The sequence below is a fragment of the Trachurus japonicus genome, chromosome 17, assembly GCF_045865225.1.
Source record: "Trachurus japonicus isolate A0001 chromosome 17, Traja_1.0".
Classification (NCBI taxonomy): domain Eukaryota; kingdom Metazoa; phylum Chordata; class Actinopteri; order Carangiformes; family Carangidae; genus Trachurus; species Trachurus japonicus.
Window position 1 is genome coordinate 8,854,376 of NC_140923.1, and position 24,989 is coordinate 8,879,364.

The following is a 24,989-nucleotide window of genomic DNA, read 5'->3' on the forward strand; positions in this document are numbered from 1 at the left end:
CAGGATGTTTTGCATCCCTACAAATTAACAGAATGAGTGTAAATATAACTGTTTTTAAAATATAGCATGTTCAAAAAAGAAAAACCCATGAATGGGGTAAGTTGACCATAGGAGTGGGGTAAATTGATCAACCCCCCCCCCTTCTTTCCTTCCATCCATCTCCTACCTCCCCCTTTACTTAATATTTCATCTGTCCAGGTTACAGGTGAACACAAACTGCAGGGACTTCCTGCTGAGCCACCAACTCACTGAGATTTGGGGAGTTTTGCAATTACGTGGCATCTTGGGAAGAATCCCAGATATTTTTCTTAGAAAGTAAAGTTTGGCCTCACTATAAACAACTTTTCCTGTTTATAGGAACATACTTAGTGTATCTATGGCTCAACTTACCCCTGGCCAAATGGATCAACAGCCCACAGCTACCTTAGCTTGGGTTTATTGCTCCCACAGCTAAAATGGTGCAGTTTCATGCTAGGTTTACTACCTCATGTTGTAGCTCATAGATACCACAACCCATGTATAAAACACATTTACAATCATCTCTTTTGGTCTAAACACAATTCTCATGAAACTTATGATCGACAAAATTCACTCTTGAGAGTGAAACATTATTTTTTGGTCATAAATGTTAAACCACTTTACTCACGTGGTTCTAATCTTCACAGACTCCATGAAATGATAGCCTCATAAACCAGCCTCTCGCAGAAATGCATTTCATTTCTCAGAGAGTCTGGCCTCATCCCCCCTCTAAGCGTTTGGGGTGGGCGGGAGCTGGGCGGGAGTAGTAGCAAAGACGGTTTAATAGAGAGCCTAAGCGGAAGCAGGAAGTAACGGCGCCATGGGACCTCAACTCTGAAAAACTCGCCATTCAAATGAATGAGACTGAAAATTTTATTTCGTGATCCGATTGAATTGCGCCATGAGAAAAAAATATGTCCTCTACCTGTTTAAAACATCACGTTTCATGAAGAGAAATCAGCCGTTTATCATAAAACGGCAACAGAAGAATTTGTGTAAAGACGCTCTACGGACTACAGATCTGTGTCCCACAGAAAATACGTCACCAACTGACACGGGAAAGGGCGGCATGTGGTCGCCATGGTGACGTCACCTACGCGACTTGTAGTCTTTCTGGTTACAGATTCTTCTGAATCTTATTCTACAATAGCTTTACAACAAACGGCTGATTTCTCGGGATGAAACATGATGTTTTAAACAGGACATATTTTTTTCTCATGGCACAATTCAAACGGATCACGAAATAAAATTTTCCGTCCCGTTCATTTGAATGGCGAGTTTTTCAGAGTTGAGTTCCCATGGTGACCGTTACTTCCTGCTTCCGCTTAGGCTCTCTATATCTTTGGTAGTAGCGTTGACAGACAACCCCATTCAGCCAATCAGCAAGTTGGTGTAGTGACGGGGCTTTGCACCAGTCGGTCCCTGATTGGCCAACGTGCTGTGTTAATCACAGCGGCGACGCCGATTGGCTCGGCCTTCTGAGGGTTTCAGTCCAAACGCTTAGAATGGGGATGAGGCCAGACTCTCCCTCGGAATGAAATGAAATGCATTTCCGCGAGAGGCTGGTTTACGAGGCTAATGAAATGATGCCTGCCTCCCTAATATTTGGTCACATGCTAACTTTTTCCTATAGTTTCCTAGAAACAAGGGGTGGGTCAACTTACCCACTGGCTCATCTTACCCCACTCTCCCCTATATATAAAAAAAGTCGAGTGCTCCGCTTTCTCTGGCAGGGTGTTTGCAGCAGCTGGAGGCCGATCAGGAAGGGATTGAGTTTGTGTTTAAAAGACAACTGTGACAACGACAGCAGCCCTGTTCACCAACTGCTCAGTTTTACGCATTTAAAATTACGTGAGTTTACTTTAAAGGGATACGCCAACATTTTTTTTTCATGTCTTGCCTCTATCCCGAGTCCAAGACAAGCAGATAGACACCATTCTTTCGACTGTGCGTGCAGTAACCAGGGAGATACGGGCAGAGCTGGCGCACCGCTAATTAGCTTAGCTCAAACGCTGGAAGTGTATAGGTAGTGTTAGCCTGCCCCCAACTAAAGTCGCTAATTAGCTTAGCTCAAACGCTGGAAGTGTATGGGTAGTGTTAGCCTGCCTCCACCTAAAGTCGCTAATTAGCTTAGCTCAAACGCTGGAAGTGTATAGGTAGTGTTAGCCTGCCTCCACCTAAAGTCGCTAATTAGCTTAGCTCAAACGCTGGAAGTGTATAGGTAGTGTTAGCCTGCCTCCACCTAAAGTCGCTAATTAGCTTAGCTCAAACGCTGGAAGTGTATAGGTAGCCTGCCTCCACCTAAAGTCGCTAATTAGCTCAAACGCTGGAAGTGTATAGGTAGTGTTAGCCTGCCTCCACCTAAAGTCGCTAATTAGCTTAGCTCAAACGCTGGAAGTGTATAGGTAGTGTTAGCCTGCCTCCACCTAAAGTCGCTAATTAGCTTAGCTCAAACGCTGGAAGTGTATGGGTAGTGTTAGCCTGCCTCCACCTAAAGTCGCTAATTAGCTTAGCTCAAACGCTGGAAGTGTATAGGTAGTGTTAGCCTGCTTCCACCTTAAGTCATCAGAGAAACTCTTCAGCAACTCTAAAGGGAAACTGGCGGGCCGATCTTTGTCTCAGAGCTGACAAAACTCTCCGGTAAGGCATCTTGAGCGGTCAAATGCCGCTAACGGGACGAGATCGGTCAAAACGGAGGGTTCAAGCAAAGACGATTTATTTTGGTTCAAGCTAGCTACATCGAGGGTAGGTTAGCTTCCTGTTTCAAAGTAAAAGCACAAATTCTATCGTCATGGTTTTCTGTATGTAAAGGGCAACGGGTGGTTTATTTTGTGAAAGTAACCGGAAGTGTGTTGGTCACAACGGCTAGCGCCATCCGAACAAAATAGTAAACAGCTGGTATTTAGACAAATTAACGACACACTGCTGATCTAAACGGCTACTTTCTCACCTAAACATGTTTGAAATGTCAATTAAGTGATATATTTACAGAGTTTAGAGCTGAAATGAAATCAGCTTCTGACTGCTGATTTCGGCTTGGGTAGGAGGCAGGCTAACACTACCCATACACTTCCAGTGTTTGAGCTAAGCTAATTAGTGGTGTTCCAGCTCTTTTATTTATTTATTTAACCTTTATTTACCCAGGCAAGCAAATAAAGAACAAAATTCTTATTTTCAAGGGCAGCTAGAAGCTCTTTAAGGGGAAGGGGGAGGGGAGTGCTGCCCGTATCTCCCTTGTTACTGCACGCACAGTCGAAAGGATGGTGTCTATCTGCTTGTCTTGGACTCGTGAGTGAGGCAAGACACGAAAAAAAATTGTTGGCGTATCCCTTTAATAATTAATGCACCGTTATCTGCAACTCTGTAAAGAAACAAGTTGTTGTGTGTCTTTTGCACAATCTCTCTGTGTCTGTGTAACATGAGCAGAGTCTCTGTGATTTGTAGTGGTAGATGAGCTTTGTCAATAAAACTAAGGATGTTTTTCATCATGATCCTGGTGTTTCTTACAGACTGAGCTCAAGTCATTTTATTTTTTCAAATCACTTTTGTTTGTTTTTTAATTTACCTTATTCTTGGAGGATTTGGTCAAGTTAACAAATGTTGAGGTGGGTTTGGAAATATCTCTAAATTCAGGTTGTCCAAACAGCGCCTCTGGTACACTGACCTCTGAGCTTAAGGCCAAATAAACGTATGGACCTAGGATTCAAGTGCAGCAGCGATTCACATCAGTTGCAGGACAGACGAACCAGGCCTGTCAGGGAAGGAACCTTTACTCCAATGTCCATTTGCTCTTTCCTCTTGTGTCCACTTGAGTCGCAGCCAAAACAAGAATATTCTGGTCAAGTTACAGAGTTACAGACAAACAACTTACACACAACTGTCTTGTGTATCTTTATTAGGGATACGTTTGTATGTGTGAATATGTTTTCTATTGGTTATTTCAGCTGGGGAGCCGTGTAAACTGCGCATGTGTGTTGTGTGTGTGTTTGTTTCGGTCATGCCACCGTAGCTCCTCCTGCGTAGGCGGGGTTTAAATTAGAGCTTGTCGAACTTGGGGGATATTTAAAATAAGAGTCTCCTCGGGAACAGCACCAGAGCTTAAACGGTGAGTCGCTCCTAGCCTATGTTGTATGTGTGTATATATACTGTATATATATGTATGTATGTGTGTGTGTATATATACACTACAAAAGATAGTTTGAAACTAAGCCCTTTTTTTGCTATCTTAGAGCTAACCATTTTTTGTAGCTAACCATTTTTTAGCAAGCTTAAAACTAACCTTTTTTTATAGCTAGCTTAAAACTAATCGTTTTTATTATTTATTTATTTATTTATTTATTTATTTATTAGTTAGCTTAAATCTAACTGTTTTTATTTATTTATTTATTTTTTGCTATCTTAAAACTAACCGTTTTTAGGTAGCTCAAAAATAAGTGTTTTTATTTAGTCATCCTCTGCAACTTTAATCTCTTTAAAACAGGGACAATTTCTGCGGGCAAGTGTTAGCTACTCTATCATCGGAAATTGCCTGAAAAAGAGGGGATAAGGTGCGTGCGTAATGTTTGAAGTTACATTTGTCACATATAATCTGTCTGCCATGTTCAAGAAACCACAAGGTTCCAATGTAGCGACACAAAAAAAGATACTAACAATAGTTTCCTCCACGTTAATACACGTATCTCCGGTTAATTATTATTTTAATCATTAATGTTATCTTGAACATACTGTATGTATGTTGATCGGTTCGTTTCATCCAGCTCTTGGTTGATCTTTCTTGTTGCAGATGGATCTGCGGTTCCTCTTAATATTGTCAGTATTAGTCCTTGGAGGCAGTATACCCCTCAGCCCTGGAGGTAAGAGCGCAGAATGCTCGTGTATTTGTTTAGATTCTGCAGTCTTTCTTGTCTTAACTGTTGAATATAAGCTAATTCATAGTGATGTAGCATCTGTTAAAAGGTGAACTGATCATTTATGGGGAACATGGGTCAACAAGGAGGAGAAAGCAGATGTTTCCCAAATATTTATTGTTACTTATTTTCTCCCTGTTTGTTATATTATGGTCATGTTTGATGACACCTGTTAATACTGAAATGTTTAACCTCTCATCTCACGTAGATGGAGACCTGAACGCCAGGTGTCCTGAGGGACGTTACGGGCCTCAGTGCGAGTGCTTCACAGACGATGTCCGGACAGAAGACCCGGACGCCACCTGCAGAAAAGACAACGGGACAGACATCTGCAGCAACAACGGAGACTGTGTATGTGGCGACTGTGAGTGCAGGAGGAGGGAAAACCCAGACGAGCGGTACACTGGAAGATACTGCGAGTGTGACAACTTCAACTGTGACCGGTCCAACAACAAGCTCTGTGGAGGTGAGCACAGTGTGATCAATATGATGTAAAACACTCAGCTGGTTTCATGGAGAGTCCTGTGGTAACCTTCACCATGTGCAACCTGTGCTTCACCAGGACACGGGCGCTGTGAATGCAGGAAATGCGTCTGTGACCGAGACTACACGGGCAGCGCCTGCGACTGCTCTCTGGAGACCTCCACCTGCCTCGCCAAGAACGGACAGATCTGTAACGGCCGCGGGACGTGTGAATGTGGCGTCTGCAAATGCACCGACTCCAAATTCCAGGGTCCAACCTGTGAGGTCTGCCCCACCTGTCCGGGCGTCTGCACCGAGCACAAGTGAGTCTGAGACTTTCACATCTGGCTGAAATTTAAGATTGGGAAAATCTGTGTTATGAAGCAACATGTGAGTTTAAACTACACACACACATCTGCTTCCATGTTGAAATGTGTTTCTTCTTGTCGTGTCCTTGTGTTTTTTCTGACCATTGTAGCATTTATGTCAACCATAGAGTTATCTAATTCAATATGAAAAATAATGATTGAACAGTTGTGAGAATCATATTGTTATCATGACCTTAGTGTGACTTGGTTCCTCTGCTTAGTTTCTGCACATGTTTCTGTGAATCTAATGAATGGATTTCAGCTGGTGGAGAGTTAATCACTCCTCCGTCCATGTCTCTGCAGACACTGTGTGCAGTGCAGAGCATTTTATACCGGTGAGAAGAAGGACACGTGTGAACGGGACTGCAGCTACTTCAACCTGATCAGGTTAAAGGATCGTGGTCAGCTGCCTGAGCCCACAGACCAGAGTTTCCCTCTGAGTCACTGTAAAGACCGGGACGCCAACGACTGCTGGTTCTACTACACCTACGCCATCAGGAACGGCACCAAGGAGGTCCACGTGGTGGAGACCCTGGGTAGGATCATGGATCACTAAATTATAAAATCTGACTAAATATGATGGCTTTTGTTTGACTGCATCATTTTTTCTACAGATGGTGTTGGATGCTAGTCCACGCTTGGGTTTTGTCCACAAGATAGCGTGTGTTTAAAAGACGACTGCGACGACGACAGCAGCCCTGTTCACCGACTGCTCAGTTTCATGCATTTACAATTACATGCGTTTACTTTCCTATTTTAGGCACCGTTGTCTGCAACTCTGTAAAGAAACAACCTGTTGTGTGTCTTTTGCACAATCTCTCTGTGTCTGTGTAGCATGAGCAGAGTCTCTGTGACTGAAGGTGGATGACATGAGCTTTGTCAATAAAACCAATATTGTTTTTTTTCCCAATAATCCTGGTGTTTCTCACAGTCTGAGCTCAAGTCATTTCATTTTTTTGAATCACTTTTATTTTATTTACAGTAATTTACCTTATTCTTGTAAGATTTTGTCAAGTTAAAGGGAGAGTTCATCCAAAATTCAAATTTCACTCATGATCTCCTCCCCCTCATGTGGACTAAGGGCTGTGAGAAGTTTCAGAGTCCTCCGTGGCTTCTCTGAGTTACAGGGGGTCTCGGCGTAGCAGTGCATGTCCATATGACGGTTGTGAATGGATACCACTTTTCTTCGTAACAAAAAGACAAACCAAAAAACATCCAAATACCTCCATGCTGCTCGTATGTAATGTCCGTCTTGTATTGAAGCTCCGAAATGCGAAATTGTTCTGAAAAAAATTAAATAAGTCTATATTTCAAGCTTGTTTGTAGCGGGAGCTCCTCTTCCTGGTCCGTCCAAATCTCGCGCAAACAGCGCCGGCGTCAGTAATCACTCCAACGCCGGCGCAAATCGCGCGAGACCCCCTGTAACTCAGAGAAGCCACGGAGGACTCTGAAACTTCTCCCAGCCCTTAGTCCACATGAGGGGGAGGAGATAATGAGTGCAATTTGAATTTTGGGTGAACTATCCCTTTACTGTAACAAATGTTGAGGTGGGTGAACACACACTGCAGCTCTCCGCAGCCTGTGTAGTGACATTGCAAACACACTTTGTCCCCAACTTATTTGTCTAAACTGAGGATGGTGTACATGTGTTTGTGTAATTCTGGCTGACCCATTTCTCCACACTTGGCTGAGTGTGCTTGGTTACGGATGGATGGATGGATGGATGGATGGATGGATGGATGGATGGATGGATGGATGGATAGATAAACTTCATTGTCCGTCTAATTCAAGTCCTGATGTTGTCCAAACAGAACAGAACCTCTGGTACACTGACCTCTACAATTCCAGGCAAATTCAACTCAGGGCTGTATGTTCCTAACATTTTAGGTCTAACAGAAGGAATCTGAAGGTTTTTAGTTTAATGTCTCCTGTTTTGCGGTAGTTGCGTCTGTCCCCGCGTCGCCACGGCAGCAATGAATGGGAGCGGATGGAAGTTCTGCTGTTTAGGCTGTTTCCATCCCTCAAAGCCACAGACAGCGTCAGATGGAGACTCAAACATGCACCCAGAAGTTTATTTACTTCAACAAGCCGACATGTTTGTAAAACTAGATCTAATTCAAAGTCTCCCGGAGTCTCGCGCGAGACCCAAGTTGACGTTCGGTGTGTTCAGGTGCAGTCGGAGCTACCGCTTGTGTCATAAACACAGGAATATCAACTCTTGACTTGCTTCAAGTAAATAAACTTCTCGGTGCATGTTTGAGTCTCCATCTGACGCTGTCTGTGGAAAAAAATGTACACTTGAAGCAAGTAAAGAGTTGATATTCCTGTGTTTATGACACAAACGGTAGCTTTTCCCACTGCACCTGAACACACCGAGCATCAACTTGGGTCTCACGCGAGACTCCGGGAGACTTTGAATTAGATCTAGTTTTACAAACATGTCGGCTTGTTGAAGTAAATAAACTTCTCGGTGCATGTTTGAGTCTCCATCTGACGCTGTCTGTGGAAAAAAAATTGCTGCTTTGAGGGATGTAAACAGCCTAAACAGCAGAACTTACATCCACTCCCATTCATCGCTGCCGTGGCGACGCGGGGACAGACGCAACTACCGCAAAACAGGAGACATTAAACTGAAAATCTTCAGATTCCTTCTGTTAGACCTAAAATGATAGGAAGATACACCCCCGAGTTGAATTTGCCCGGAATTGTCCTTTAATAAACATATAAACCAAGTGGAGCAGCAGCCATTCAGAGCTGGTGCAGGACAGACTTAGATAAACACGGCCTGTCGGGGAAGGAACCTTTACTCCCATGTCCTACATTTACGTATATTTGCTCTTTCCTCTTGTGTGCAGCCAAAACAAGAATATTCTGGTCAAGTTACAGACAAACAACACGAGACAGGAGCAAATCATCCACAGACGTTACACAAAGAAGCTGATGAAATAAAGTAAATAGATAAAGAGGCCTTGGAAGTCCTTAGAAGACCTGGTTTCAAGGCCGACCGAGGTGTGCTGCTTGGGGCCCGGATGGCCACCAGAGGGCTCCACCTACAGTGCAACTCCTCCAGACCTTTATCCATCCATCTATCCCTTCTCTGTGAGGGAGGGGGCAATCCCAGCGGACAGAGGGTTCATATATTCTCTGTGGAGGGAGGGGGCAATCCCAGCGGACAGAGGGTTCATATATTCTCTGTGAGGGAGGGGGCAATCCCAGCGGACAGAGGGTTCATATCAAAGAGGACCGCTGGTCTCTTCTATAAAAGTGATAAATAACACAGCGGTTGTCCCAGAGAATCAATGCATCTTTTCCTTTACTTCTGTGTCAGCTGACCTAACATTTCTTTGTTCCCAAATTAAAATGAATATGAAATGTGTGTCTGTGCATATGCATGTGTGTGTATCTTGTGCTTTATTTTTGTAATATGTGCATACCTGTTTGTTTGTTTTCTTCTTCTTCTTCTACGGTACTCCTTGAAAATGTTATTTTCCAGCACTTGTATTTGACTGTTTCTTATAAACTTATGTTCTTGTTTTTTTGTTTGTTTGTTTTTTGTCCTGTGATACGCTTGTGCCTCTTATTTGTTTGTTAGATAGATAGATAGATAGATAGATAGATAGATAGATAGATAGATAGATAGATAGATAGATAGATAGATAGATAGATAGATAGATAGATAGATAGATAGATAGATAGATAGATAGATAAATACTTTATTAATCCCGAAGGAAATTCATCTGTCAGCTGCTCCAAACATTCCGAAAGAAAGCACTCAGCTAATGTAGACAGATGTAGCAATAATATAAAAGAATAAAATAAAATATAAAATATACCCATATACAAACTATCACCTATATATATGCATACATATTTATTTTATTTATTCTTTATTTTTCTATTTGTATAGCCGGTTTTTACCAGCAGTTTGTCTCAAAGGGCTTTACATGGCATCGTAACAACATCCTCTGTCCTTAGACCCTCACATCGACTGAGGAAAAACTCCATGGAAAACCCTTTTAACAGGGAAAAATCTGAGAAAGCTCAGGGTGAGCAACAGAGGAGGGATCCCACATATATATGTACAATACAGTTCATAAAATGTCAGTTAGTGCAGATGTTGTGCCCGTCCCCCCCCGCCCCCGCTGTTGTACAGTCTGACTGCCCCGGACACAAAGGACTTCCTCAGTCTGTCTGTGGAACAGGTCAGTCTCTTTCTTTTCTTTTCTTTCTCTACACAAACACAGAGATGTGGAACTGATGTTTGTGATCTTCCTTATCCTGTGGCCTGTGTTGCCGTATCACAATACAACCACAGTGTGGCAGTGTTGCCTCTGGAAACGTCCATGAGACGTTCACAAACTACATTACTTTGCTCACGCTTCCCCTCTGGTAACCAACCGATAGTATCTGTTGTCTCGGCAGCACAGTGACGTCTGACCCCGTGTGAACCTCGGCCTTGTGGCTTCTGGTGGGTCTGAGGTTTTCCTGCTGGTGCCACTCTGCCATTGTGTCACACACTGACTCTACCCTGCTGGTTTCACTATCGCTTCTTGTTATTGTCTTCTTCTGCCTCTGAAAACAGCTTCAGCTTCATGCAGCAACAGCAACAGACAGGGCCGTTGTCTAGGGGAGAAAGGTGATGATAACTCTAGGGGCCCAGCGCCCAGTGGGGCCCATAAAAAACCCCAGTAGTCTAATCTTTGTATGACTTATTTATTCTGCCTAAGACCCTGACTAATACCCATAGTACACTGTAAAAACTCAACATCTTTCCAATAATATTTGTCTTATTTCTTGTCCAAATGTCTCATTTCTAGTCAAAACTAATCTCTTTCCACTTAAAATAAGACTCATTACCTAAAAATTAACTTGTTTTTAGATAATTTTCACTTAAATTCACAATAAATAGAAAAATCTGCCAGTGAAAGTAAGTTTTTTGTGCTTGTAATAAGGAAGCTACTTTTAATATGATGAGTCTTATTTTAAGTAGAATGAGATTTGTTTTGACTATAAATGACATTTTGACTAGAAATAAGACAAATATTCTTGCTAAGATACTTGAGTTTTTGCAGTGTAATGCTGCATTAGCATCAAAACAAAGAAGGCTAAATAAAAAACAATAATACATACGTACGTAGTCTAAGAAAAAAAAGGGAAAGTTAGGGGGAGGGGCCCACTTTAGTATTCTTTAAGGGGGCCCAGAATTCCTAGCAACGGCCCTGGCAACATACAGCATCACACACTTTATAATCTGCCTCTTATGCTTATGTTTCCTCACCCACCAGTCAGTGTCTGAGTGTGTGGACGGATCATCGGAGGTATGTGGCAGGATGATTGTGAGCTGATGTAAAGATCTGTAATGGAGACGATGACTTCATGTCATTTGGCATCAGCTGTTACGTTCCCATCACACAGTATGCAGTGATTATAGAGCTCCCTTAGTGCTTCATATTTAGTGAAGCCTATTTTTCATGTAGGGTATGTTAGGCTGTACAAAGGTTTCTTGCTGGTTATTTCCCATGTAGTTCTCTGCTTTCCTCCAAACTGGAATAATGTAATGTCTGATTAAAGACCAATTTCACTTAAAGCAGATAACAGCGGCACGGCCGTTTCGGCTAATGCTGTGTTCAAGGCAGGCTTTTGAAACCGTAAGTTACAGCTTCAAGTCACAACTACGACTTGGTAGCGTTCCAGGTAACCCGTAGCTCGTGTTTTTACCGTCCTGTTGTCTGTGAAAGTTCCCTATAACGGCCACTCGTAACTTCCGACCCGTGAACTCGTACCAGATCGAACTGGTATGACTTCACAGGAAGGAAAAACACAAAGTACGAGTTTCCTTGAACGCACCATGAGTTAGCAGCCCCCGCCCTTGTCAGGCATCAATTGGTCCTCGTGCTACGTCGCCACATTCACGCGCATCCCTTGGCTGCACACACAGCCCTTCATGCCGTTCTCTCCCCTCATTGGATAACACTTGTATCCCACAAGGAAAATTTTCTCCTCGGGTTACAGCAGAGCAGAGTGACGGAGAGACTCGTGTTTAGGCTGAAATACTTCATGTAAGTGATTGCTGACGGAAAATAGGACTATTTAGGACTTATATTAACAAAAACATTCCACTGATATCTGCTTTAATTTCACTTTTATTTAACTCACAACCACATAGGCTACATGGTATGGAGCCAGCTCTGATATTCAGAAAAAACAAAAATATCACTTAAACAAGGGAAGGACACTCTTCAAAAAGGCACCTACAGTAACTTATAAATACATCTTTTAGTTTATCACATTGTAGTAATGAAATAAGGTTAAAGCAACGCTAGGCCTATATAGTTTTTCGACCTTAAAGGGATAGTTTAACATTTTGGCAAATTGGCCCATTGCCATAATCCCTATAGTTTTAGCAGTAGGTTCGTTACCTTTAATTGTCGGTGCAAGCTATTTTTAGAACGGCGGAGCAGAGCCGTGAGCGGCTCAGAGCTACGCTACGGAGGCTCATTATGGGATTTCTTGGTTTCCCTCATCAAACTCATCAAATACACAATCCAACAACTCCACAACGCTCTGGTGGACAAGTTGTGAGCTGCACATTCACCACGCTATGAGATAATAACACAACGTTACCACACAGAGTTGTTTTAGAGGGAAAATGCAGAGAAAGCTTGCCGAAAAACTGCCCCCGACGGGACGTGCATCGGCGGTTTGATGTGGAACTCATCGCCGAGACAGTTATCATCACAAAGATGACAAAACCTCTTGCTCTAAGCCTTTCCCTTATCTGCTTGGATTTTTACATTTTTAGAGGAAACACATCATAACATAATTTGTCTTATCTTTACATCACATCAGTACAACATGTTCTGAATTATACCTGAAATGTTTTAATGCCAATGAAACAGCCTCATCCCACTGTTTCCACTGACTGGCAACACAGGTAGGGGGCATAAGTCTTCCATACAAGCCCTTTATCAAAGTATGTCTGCTTCAAACCAAACCCATGCACAGAGAAGCAATTTTGCAGCACAAGGCCGTTTTGTACAGGAAACAGGTAAAGCTGACACGGCAAATTACTGAGACTGCATTTCACTCTTCACTACAGGCTGCTCTCTCACCTTGCAAAGGAAGGTGATGGACCACAAAATCATAACATTGAATTAACATGGATTAAACTGATAAGAAGAAGAGCACAATATTGCTTCTGGGTCCCAGTCTCTACAAATACAGGAAAATAACAGGCCCCAGTTTACTACATGGCACAAATTGGTAGTAACTTTGTTCAACTGGGAATCAAAGAAACATGCTCTTAGTTGTTCACCTGAGATAAAAGTCATTTCTGCTCATGTTGTTGTGGGTTGTAACCAAACCACGTTTCAAATGGAAAGTACTGTAGCCTACCTGAAAACTGGAAGATATACTTTCTACCACTTTCTTTCCCTATAGGCTACTGTTTGTTTTCTACTGAACCTATATTTTTAACCGCGTGTTGAAAAACTTCACACTTTTGACCGGTGTGTGGTGTGGTGTGTGCTCAATAAATCCTCCACGACGTGCCGCCGCCTTGGCTCCTCCTGCATAGCTAGGCGGGGCTTAAATAAGAAAAGAGGTTTGTTGGGGCATCGAGAAAAAAAAAAGGGAAAAAAAGGAGTCACCACCACCACCACAGCCACAGGAGCGGTACCAGACCCAGGGACTCCTCGCTCCTCGTCTCATTTTTTAAACATAACCCATATGAATGTTTATTTTTTAATGACATATCCCCGCCCGGTTTTTTAATCGGCAACAACGTACGTGGCTCGTGGAACGGGGCGGTTATTAACTAAAACAAAGCGGACCCTCATAACCGTTTTAGCTGCTAGCCGTCGATAGCAATAACCGTTGAATTTCTTGAAAATCTTGGACACTTTCTCCGGGCAAATGCTGCTTTAAATCGTCGGAAACTGTCTTAAATCGCCGGGAGAAGGTGAGTACCGCCACTGTAACCCACATTCGTCACATTTAATCTATCTGCCATGTTGTGAGACCAGATGAAACACAATGTAAACGACAAAAGGGGAGAAGCGAGGAATGCCTTCTTGTCTTGTCTTCAGGGGGCAAAAACTTTGGGTGTGGATTAACGTTAAGCCTAACTAAACTAAACTAACGGTTGAAAAGCTGTTGCTTTCATTGCGTTCGGGAAACCGTTAACTTTCATTAACCGTTGAAAAACTGTTATATTCATTCACGTTCAAAAAACTGTTAACTTTACTTTTCATCAACGGTCGAAAAACTGTTAACGTTACTTTCATTAATGGTCGAAAAACTGTGACTTTCTTCTACTCAGAGTTCATACAAAAACGTTTTTTTCAACGGTATCTAATGTTTAATGTTGGTATAACGTTATTTAATTTCCACCTACATCGCTACTAAGCCTCCTTGATGAATCTTGATTTGGTTATTGAAGAGAAAGTAGGTTAGGCCAGACACAGGAGAGCAGCTTTTAAACGGCCAAAGAGGGCAGTGTGGGTGATTGAAAACATGTTCAGATGAGCATGATTTATCAGTTTTGGATAACTATTAGCCTAACACCAGTTATAATCAAATTACCCTTAATCCTTAAGTCTAAAGACTGTCACAGAAGATATTTAACTTACAGATTTAAAACGTTAGATACCTCCCACACCTAGATCACAAAAGTTGGTATCTTTCACACTAAGATGAAGCTGCCATGATTAGTCATTTAATAGCACATTACTTGATAATCAGATAATCATGATTGTTATGTTTTTAAAGGTAAAAGTGGACAATAGCTGCTGGTATGCTACCATCTTCTCAGTTGTGATGATTTGATGCTTTGTCCTTGTCAAACATGAAAGTCAATATCTTGTGGTTTTGGACCATACCTCTGTTTCATACCTCTCAGATAAACATGAGTAAAGAAGGAAAACAAACAACTCTTTTTGTAAATTAAAGTTGGCAGACATCTGAGTGAATTAACTAAAATGGGTAAAGGATATCCTGAAACAAACCACAGCTGGACCCGGCTGCATTATTATTATTATTATTATTATTATTATGGACTGTATAAACTAGGAACTGTGGCTGAAGATACAGTAAGGCTGCGGTGTCTTAAAGCGATCCAGGTTGGTTAACCAGAGTCTAGTCTACAGTGTCTTGTTTAGGCCTTGCCCACAGCTCTGCTTCAGGAGTATGCAGCTGTTCAACAAGATGGGTCTTGCCTGCCTCATTCACTTCCTGTAAAGGAACTGTAGCCTGGGGGGGTGTTTTTTTTTTCTTCTCCTCCCTTGTGAATCTTTAGGAGAGGCTTGATTTCTCAGGGTTAAGTTAAACTTGTAATCTGCGTTGCCCAAGTTCTTGCTGCAAGACCTTATTTAGTGACATGGGAATAAAAATGGCAGGGTTAATTACTGGTCTGGCCGGGCTTAATGACATAGCAACAGTGCTGTATCGAGGTGTGAAAACACACATGTTTTTGATCTTGTGCGGACAATATAAACCAGGCCTGGTGGTTCTAGACATGAGGGGGTACATAACATGTCTGTATGCAGCGTGGACGTGGAGCAAGCTCCCTGTAGATCACTGAGTCACTTCCCTTAGTTACATTGTTGTGCTGTTTAAACACAGTGACCGGTGCTTGTCTGGGAGCTAGGAGTGTCTGGGACACTTTGAAGGGTCCTGTTAAGCATTACTCAACTCCTGCGCCTTATTCCAGCGTATCACACATGAGTCACGGATGATGACGCTGGCTCGTCCGGGGATGGCCGGGCGGAGCGTGTGGGAGTGGGGTGTAATTGAGGATATGTTATAATGGCTTAAACATTATCCCCTCCATCCCCTTGTATGGAACTGTGGCAAAATGTTAAAATGTTGAAACTCAAGTCTGGAAACACTGGGTTGAACTGATTTCAATTTGTAGGCGTTTGATTGATATTGTTAGCAAATAGTTGTTTATCTATAGAAGTCATGGAGCAACATTGCAGTTGTGTCCTGGCCACCTGATGAAGGTAAAGACGGCTATCTGAGTGGAATATCTGTCTCTTTAGCTGCTAAATGCTTCACTGTTTTCACCAGCTAGTTGCTAACTGAGTCTGTCTGCTGTTTGCCGGTGAGCAGGCAGTGGACAGTGGGATTTTACAGCCGTGTCACTGGAAACAGCTGCCTGCTGCGGCCATTTGCTAACACAGCAGTGAGAGAAAATCTCATTATAAAGGTCTGTATGGCCGAAGATAGCTGCAGGGTCTCGTGATAATTTGCCGTCGGTTCATCTTCATGAGAGAGAGCATCCCCGTTGCAAATAGTCTCATTGTGTTCACTTTCCAACCATGAAAATATCAATTATAGCTGGTTAATTATGGGCATACTTTTGCAGACGTAGTTTGTGTCCCTGTCACCTGGGTCAGAAAATGCTTTAAAGTTAAAAACAAGAGAAATCCCAATGAGGAGGTGTAATTATGTTATGCTAATATGACTTTCAACTGTTGGTCAGACAAGAACAAGTGAATAAGGACATTTTGTTGGACTTTTTATTTATTCATTTTATTATTATTATTATTCTTTATGGTCTGTACCTTTTATTGGATGATGTCATCCCCCCTGACCTAATGCAGATTGTTGTTGGCATTTTACAGAAGATAATTGTCCGTTGGGTTTTTCTTAATTAATATTTCAGGCCATCTTCTTTTATCAGGGGATTCGGTGGATTTTCTAAGCCAAAAATATCCTACTCTCTCTCTCTTACTCAAACTGACAGAATGATTTCAGGGTGAAGTCAGAGAGCAGTGGAAAAAGCAGCCCATATTTCAGTGACGTAGTTTTTGCAACGCCACAGTATGGAGCTAGTTAAGCTGGAATGCGTTATCTCATCTCTCTGAGGACGACTGGAAGGTCAGGATCTCCTCCATATGAAAGAAAAACCCCCAAACAGGTCATTCAGTACATTTTGACAACATAAAAATAGCCCAGCAGACTATTGGACCACTAGGGAGTTTGCATTAAAAAATATGCACAATATTAGGGGAAAAGGACAGGAACTCCTTTCACACGCTTATTTTTTTCAGTCGTATGCGAGCCGTTCAAAACGTGAACATCAGATTTAGCACGTTTAATCTTTTTGAACACATGTTTTGTCTGAAAAAAACAAAGATAAAGAAACAAGACTTCACTTTTCAACTCTCATCTAGACCGACGGCCCTCTTTGTCCAGTCTCTGGCCTCGTGGCAGATGTGAGCAGGACAGAGCAGGTATTCCCGTCTGGGTTGGGTTTCCTCCAAACATGCTGTGCTTGCAGTAGGAAGCGCGCTCTTCTTCCTGATAGTCCAGCGGCGGGCGGCCCTGTTTGGGAGATAATGGTCCCTGCCTGCCTGGCTGCCTGGCTGCCTGGCTGCCTGGCTGCCTGGCTGCCTGGCTGGGTGGGGTTTAATTAATGAAATGGATGCGGACTCATGCTGAGTTGTTTGGGGACTTTAATGGACTGAGAGTGGACTGTGACTTCCAGCAGCAGGTGGGGGGCCGGCTGCTCGACCGGGTGGCAAACAGAGCTAGCGGACTGCCAGATGACTCACCCAGCATGGATAATGTTGACTTCCAATCAGGACCACCCCTCACTTTTACTGTTGCTGCTCACACCAAGGTTGACACATTTCATTTTGACTGCACTAGATTGGATCATGTGTCACAAGTCGACTGAGACGTACACAGAAATGACCAAATAGTTTTTTACTCATGAAGCTGTTGCATCCTGACAGTGAGATATGGCAGTGGTCAGAGTTTTACACTACATAGTTTAGAGCCCGTCCATTAACAAAATCCATATAAACAGTTGAAGAAATGTTGAAGAAGGAGAAAAACACTTTCAAAATGACCTCACTCCAGTTTGTCATTAATTGTACATACATGGTGTCACTGCATAGTTCGGTTTGCTACAGGTTGTTTAAAGTGAAGTAGCCATAGTTGGTCAAATAATCAATAGTGGAAATACCGTTGATAACAGTCAGATTCTTCTGTATAGTGAAGTCTCAGATGTGCATTAGCGTTTACATTTGCACAAGGAGGTCTGAGTAGTTAACGTGCACTTCTCTTTTCTTGATAAAAAAAACTGAGGCACTCGTTGGGGTTAGTGAAGCACAGTGTGGTTAACCTCTACTCGCATTAAACAAGGAAGCACTGAGACACCAGCTAGAGTTGTGGTGGCAGCTTTTACAGTTGGTTCACATTGTTTACTTCCAGTCTTGTCCGATGCATGCTGCACACACAGCTTTAGCAGTGGCTGCTGCTGGTGTTTTACTAGTTTACCGACTGTGCAGAAATGTTGTGTTTTAAGATATTCTAGCTTTTTATTTATCATAAAGAAACTTGACCCAGCCTTCCTTCTTACACATATCATAAACTCATCCATAAGGGAAAACATTATGTGGCCTAGTGTTTTTTAATAGTTGTCACATTTGTAGTCTAAACAAGGACTTTGTGAAGCATTACTAAACATTCACAGATGGGCTCTGCTCCACTTTCACACAACACCGGCCTTGTCTGTGTTAAAGGTCTATGAGCCACACAGAGGGGTCAGGGCAGAGCCTAGCAACATAATTTGTCCTTAATCACATAATACACTTCTTTCACCTGAGCAACAGCCACACGTTAACTAAATATTCACCCACAGATAATGAGATTTTGTTCCAGCTGAGGACATTTCAGTAGCAGTGTAAATCTAAGAGACATAAAAAAACAACAACTATTGGACCTCATTGTGTTGTTGTGTCTATGAATGTCAGTGAGTGGCCCCATCAGGAGGAAGTTTCCCCTCTTAATAACAACGGACTGCACTGCACCACCTTCAGTGAATAGAGGAAGGGGTAAACAAAGAAGTAGTGGTGACACATGTCTTCTCATGCACCTCCTGTTTTCAAGTGGGACTGCATCTGAACCTGGTTTGCAGGGAAAACCCCAGACCTCTGTAAGTGAAAGGATAATCCTTCTAACATGACTTCACTAGTGTACACATTAAATTAAGGGAGGACCACATTTCTGTCTGACAAACTCTGGTCTACCGTAATGGAAATCAGTCGGTGTGTTAACATGCACAGCAGTTGGGCGTCTCGTCGGAGTTCGGTCCTTGTCCCAGTGTACGTTTTGCAACAGGGAAAATTGAATAATCGATTTTCCCACTTGACTTTTCTGTCACCTAGTAAATAAGTGGATATAAATAACTTTGAGTTCCTGACCTGACACGCTGGTCCAGGTCAGGTTCTGGCTGAAAATATAAGGAAATTACCTTGTTTTAAATACAAAACACATCTTCTCACTGGTTGTACTGAATTGGCACTGACATATCAGCTCAGGCGCTTCTTCTTACTTTCTTTCTTTCTTTTTTGTTTTGGCCGGGTTTGGGCTGTTATCAAGGCTAAACTTTGTGCTTTGTCCATCTCTGCTGTTGTGAAGCATGAGCCCACGCGTTGTCCAGTTTTCAGTCAGATGAAGGCGAATACATGCAGAAGAAAACAAATCGCATTATCTGGGTGTTTTAGTCGTATCTGGGGAAGTCCAGTCTTATTTGGACTAACACATTTACATGCTGCACTTTAGTTGTCCAGTTGTAGACGGTTAATTTGTTTCTTTCAACCGTCATGTAAACGTACTGAATGAGTGCAGAGGGCAAATTCTTACCAACCGCTCACAGTGAGATGCAATAATACAGGGTTTTCCTCCATGTCTCAACTTGTAAACAGATTGTGCTGATCTGATTAAAACCATCAATCAGTTCTCGCTGATGTGCAGCATTGTCTACGATGGCCAGATACAACCAGAGATAGTAAAAAGACAGAGAGAGCTATTTCAAAATCATGCTGCTGAGGTGGGAGCGTTGCAGCTTTTTTTTTTTCCACCTCCCATTTTGTTTTATTAAAGGTACAAACATGGAACAAGGAGGAGGCATCGTGGTTGTTCTGCCTATAAACCGGCAGTGGAGGTTCAGTCACGGCCGAGCAGGCGTTGTGTAACTGATGCAGGTTTTAGTAGAAGCTGTGATTTCTGAAAAGGGGTTTGTCTGATGTAGCAGCTGAAAGTGCAGTTTGCCTGTTAGGCCAACAACTAAATGACTTAATCTCTCAAACATCTCTTCCTAATTCTCCATCAAAGGTTACGGTTGTGTCTCTCATTCACCACAGAAAAGTCACGGGAACGGCACAATTAAAGTAGGCGAGGGAGATGTCGGACGCACAGGGACTCGATTCTTTCTGTGTGAATTTACATGAGAGAGAGAGAGAGAGACGGCAGATTGAATCAAAACGCCTCTGACCTGTGTGAAGCCGACGGCGCTGTGACAGGGTTGAGTTTCCAGCAGCTGTTGGAAGGAAGACATTCTTCATAATAGATTTGTCTGGGGCTGAGCACGACTCCTGCAGCTTGTGTTGAACGCCTGGCTGTTATATATAATATAATAATACACTGATGTTACTTAAAATATTGCAAAAGGATGTTTCAAGTTTAACTTTATGCCTTTTGGAGATCATTTAATCTTCCACTTGCGTAACTGCACAGACATTTTGACCACTGGTGTCCAAACTTTTTGCATGATGCCACTGTGTACTTGCAGTTTGACTTAAAATGCATCTGACAGAAACAAAGAAACACATAAAACTCAAACACAACCTTGTTTTAAAGGTTAGTGTTTAAGTTTCTCACTTCAGTATCCATCACATTCAGTTTCCGTTTGGAGTTGTTGTTTTGGGCCCAACCACCCAGTGGAAGTGAAGAGCCAGGGTGAGCGTAGCTGGGACTCGTTCATTAACAGAAATCTGTCAACACACAAGCCTCTATTTGTAATATCTGTTGGCGTGCCTGAAGTTATTTCTTGTGATGACTTGTTTTGTCTGATCAACTCTTTCAAATCTACACGTGAAAGCTGTAAATCTCCACGGCAGAGCCAAAACTGAAACCTAAATGATTAATATCAATCAAGTAAAGATTTATTTGTATAGGCCCTTTAAAACAGCCCGAAGGGTGACCAAAGTGCTTTATACAACAAACAGTGAAACCAACAAATAAAAAGCACAGAATAAACATAGCACAACAACAGTATTAAATGTTTTGCTTATCATTTTGCCAGAGAGCTTTGCAATAAAATAACAATATGTTTTAAAATCAATAGCAAGAGATATTCCAGAAACAACAATAAAAACACAGGATAAACATGGCACAACAGTCTTAAGTGTTAAAAGCCATTTTAAAAAGGAAGGATTTAAGGTCAGTGATGGTGAGCAGCATATAATATAACTAAAATAACAAGGAATCTAACTTTTCTATCTGATTCATCAACTAGAAATTTCACATAGAAGAAAACACATCTGGTGAATTATCAGTGTTGCAGCTTTATGCCTTAACATCTGGTTTTACCTCTCACCCAGGAAGGCCTTGCTTCGTGTAACGATGCTCACACATCCATATTTGAGAGCAGCAGCAGCAGCATCCAGCTCTGTGTTAGTTACCGCTCCTGTATTGGAATCAGCCCTGGTTATTGTTAATAGAGGCTGTAGCATAAATGAAAATTGTGACGTTACCTTCCAGCACCGTGAAGACAAACCGTCCTCCGCAGTCTGACCATACAAAGTCATGATCGGACACAGTTTACTCTTCATACTCTAAATATTAGGCTCTCCAGGTCTGTCATTGGGAATCCTCCTGACGCCATAGCTGCTGCTTGACGATATCAGAGGGGAGTTTCAAGAAGGTGGAAGATGTGTAAAAAGAAAGAAAAAGAACAGTAAGCAAGGAGTCAATGGGGTTAGAGCAAACTGTCAACTCAGCATTACTCTGTGTTCAGATCTAACCTGCATCCAATCTGAACTCATGGCTATAAATAGGTCAAAGAAACAAACAAACTCCTTCTTCTTGCAGCTCTGGGCCTTTACTTCATCATGGTTCAGACTGCTCAAAGGAGAAGTTTGAACACAGTCTGATAATGATTAGGCACCTTTGAGGTTTCTCTGTCAGATCTTATCAGCTGTGACGTCGGCAGCCGATTTCTACATCCAACCGCTGACATTTCCTCTCCTTCACATAGGAATGTCCCGCGGATGTTTTTAAAGCTTGAAAGGGACTCATCAAATTTTCTCTCATTTTTTTTTTAATACGTACTTGCAAAGCTTCTTGCATTGCCTTCACACGCACAATCAATCTTTCCAATCTCTTTGGATCTTCAAGTATAGGCTCAAAGTAATCAACAAAAACTAATGAAAACAGACAAACAAGGCAAACTGTGGTATTACCCAAATTAGGGTCTCTAAGTGAGAAATAAAATAAATGAAAGATAAATACATTAATTAAATGTCTAAATATCTGTGGGTGAAAGAAAATGGAGGTGCGTGTTCATGTCTGTGTGAGTGCGTGTTGGAAGAGGTCCACTTAGTTCAAATCCTTAATTTGATTAAAAAAATCCCCTGTTTTCATCAGCCTTTCTACAGTATAGCTTATTCCAAATATGTGTTCGTTCCTGATTTATAAAAGTTTGTCTCTCCATTTGTTTTGTTGTTAAGTAACTAGTAACTAGGGCTGGGTCTAAAAAAAATAGATTTTCCGATTCATATCGATCTTAATTTGAAAGATCTGATATCGATTCATGAAATCCTTAAATTGATCTTTTTAAGTATCCCGTTTCCTGTTCCTGTTTACTGTACTGAAGAGTTGCACTGTTTACTTCTGGAGTGGGCCATGTTAAATAATGTTGCTGCTTTTTGGTCAGTTTTTAATGGAAACATTAATATTTTCAATCGACCACCAGGTTAGAGAGTTTCCATCTTTGAAAAAAATTGCAGCGTTAGTTCTGTGAAAATCTCTTTCACAACCAAGCAAAATTGGTATTAAAACTAAAATATCTATCGAATAGAATCAGGACCAGAATCGAAATGATCCAGTAAATCAGTCACACCCAGCCTTACCAGTAACTTTGATCAATTAAACACAGGTTAAGGATGATTTTTTTTAAAAAGGCAATCAAGATGTAGATTATTAATGCAACAAAGCTGGGCTGTTTTGTTTTCAGAGTTAACAGACATGCCAGTGCCTCTCCCTGGCATTTCAAGGCAGCGAGGACCCTAAATGCCTCCCAGTCTGTCAGCTCTCAGCAATCTGCAGCAGCCCGGGCCGTGCAGGTCGAGCCCCAGAGCACTTACACAAAAGCAGGTCTTCAGGAATGTTTGGGAGGAGTCTGAACGCTGTGCAAAGCCTCTCCCCAGTCGGTGTTGGTTTGAATTTGTCTTAATCATCTCGTTTGGTTTGTTGCTTCATGTGTTGGATGTTTCATCTTGCCACAAGTTCGTCTTTTCTTTTGGTTAGTTGAGAAACTCTGAGATGAACTGAAATGACCATCTGAGAATAATTTCTACAAAGTCATTGCATTAAAATTCACCCATAAAAAAAACAGAAGATCACATTGTGCCCTCATGTTGTTGTGAGATTTATCCGACTTTTTCTCAAGTCAAGTCACAGTTTATTCATAAAGCAAAACACCATCGGTCAACCAAAGTGCTGCACAGTCATAAAAATACAATGCACACTATAATAATTAATAAAAAACAATACAAGGAATAATAAGAACTCAATTTAAAACAAATTAAGAATTTTTCTCCAAATTGTTGAGTGACAGTCATCCTGTCTGCCGCCGCCCCCACCCCCACCCCCGTCCCCGCAGCACAATGATAACTATCACTAAAGTGCTTTAAGGAAACTGCATTTAAATTTGTCATTAGGCCTGGTTTCACAGGATGTGGTTGTTTTGAAAACTCTACCCTCTAACCCACACACACACACACACACACACGGCTGCAAACATATCGCACCTTTTCACTGAGCTTCCACCACACAAACATTTTACTTCTACAACACTCAAACTTTACTGCAGAAACTAAACTATGAAGATAAATGATCAAATATCCACAGACGCTTCAGATTTTATGAACTGGGCGATTATTTAACAAGGATGTACTATTTCTGGGACGCTGCTGTTGACTCACGCTGCTTGGTTTCCTCTGTGTATCTTACTGAGGGTAAATCCACAGAGACTTGGTCTGAGTTTCCGAGTGTGGGGATTGAACAGTGAAGGAAGTGTGTCACCGGGGTGTTTGGGGGGGGGGGGTTTGAAACGGCCCGACCAAATATGGGAACGGACGCCACACACACACACACACCTACTGCACCTCTCTGTGTGTCTGTGGCTTCTGGAGTAGTGTGACCTCAGCTGGAGGATTTTTCTGCACAAAAAAAAACTTCTTGAGCAACAACGCTGATGCAGTGTTTTAAAGCTGCTGTCATAACTTTTGTGTCTTTGCTTATCTTTTTGTCGTGGTTTTTTTCTGTGTTATGGCTGGATGGACGGTTTGTCCTCGGTACGGTGACGACTGGAGGCGTCGATGCTCAACCAACCACAGTTATTTTTCCTCATTCATAGTCTTAACTACAGCAGCCTTAAAACTGTGAATTAAAGCTGCTGCTCTGTTAAAGTCATTACACGTCTGCTGCTGTTAGACTCATTACTGAGTAACGTCGCCGGTGACGACCAAACATCTCAAGTGTAAAAATTCATCCGCTCTTTTTCCTTACGCAGCATTTTTGATTCAATCTCTGTTGAGCTTTTCTCCGTCTTCCTGCGTCTCTTCCCCGTTGACTTGTAGCTGATAAGACCTCAGACATGCAACAGCACGACAACCGCTTCTGAAAAACAAAAACACAGTCACAAAACAAGTATGTAGTGAGTGTGTGTGTGTGTGTGTGTGTGTGTGTGTGTGTGTTTGTGTGGGGAGAGGGTCATGGATGAAGTGGCAGCTGACGCCAGCTGAGTATGAGGGGAAATCGTTCCTCCACATTTGGATCAGGCAGAATGAGTAACTCCTCCTCTGACTCACCTCAACATGAAATCTGTTCATTAAAATGTCTCGAGGCCATGAGAGCATTTGAAGAGGGGATTATTGTATTAAAGTAAACTTAAAGTCCAACTGTGCAGGATTTTTTATCTTCACTCTACTACATTTTTACCTTAATTAACCAGCTTCAGGGTCCTAGTTCTGGTTAAATCAATGACTAGTAACTAGTTCCAGGGAGGATGGAGGCTCTCTGCCTTCCACCGAGCATCTCTTGGCTGAAAACCAACCTTGTAAGATCAGAGCCCCCGACCCGGTGTCCCAGCACCGCGACATAAACGCACCCCGTAACCTGTAACCTGTAATCTCTTGTTTATGACAGACAAGACTAC

At 42.2% G+C, this 24,989-nt stretch overlaps 2 protein-coding genes across 4 annotated transcripts in view; both read left to right on the forward strand.

Annotated features, from left to right (window-relative positions):
• The first annotated feature begins 4,010 nt into the window (after positions 1–4,010).
• On the forward strand, positions 4,011–6,662 carry LOC146970082 (integrin beta-1-like). 2 transcript variants are annotated; one of them, XM_085804790.1, is made up of 7 exons: positions 4,059–4,123; positions 4,499–4,565; positions 4,802–4,871; positions 5,134–5,391; positions 5,488–5,710; positions 6,059–6,291; positions 6,370–6,662. In XM_085804790.1, the coding sequence occupies exons 3-7, from the start codon at positions 4,802–4,804 to the stop codon at positions 6,384–6,386; spliced, it is 801 nt and encodes a 266-aa protein (XP_085660916.1). In that variant the 5' UTR covers positions 4,059–4,123; positions 4,499–4,565; the 3' UTR covers positions 6,387–6,662. The 2 variants fall into 2 exon arrangements, with proteins under 2 accessions (XP_085660915.1, XP_085660916.1); XM_085804789.1 differs by lacking the exon at positions 4,499–4,565 and having other exon boundaries at positions 4,011–4,123.
• A 6,757-nt stretch (positions 6,663–13,419) lies between these two features.
• LOC146970083 (integrin beta-1-like) overlaps positions 13,420–24,989 on the forward strand; it is a 31,940-nt gene continuing 20,370 nt past the window's right edge. For both annotated transcript variants that reach the window (XM_085804793.1, XM_085804792.1), the window contains exon 1: positions 13,420–13,715. The gene's annotated coding sequence lies outside the window, so the exon portion shown is untranslated. The remainder of the gene's footprint in view (positions 13,716–24,989) is intronic.

Bases quoted from the DNA above. Each gene is read 5' to 3' on its own strand.
- LOC146970082 (XM_085804789.1), top strand. From the start codon at position 4,802: ATGGATCTGCGGTTCCTCTTAATATTGTCAGTATTAGTCCTTGGAGGC. The intron at 4,872-5,133 runs GTAAGAGCGCAG...CATCTCACGTAG, and splicing joins TATACCCCTCAGCCCTGGAG to ATGGAGACCTGAACGCCAGG. The intron at 5,711-6,058 runs GTGAGTCTGAGA...ATGTCTCTGCAG, and splicing joins GGCGTCTGCACCGAGCACAA to ACACTGTGTGCAGTGCAGAG.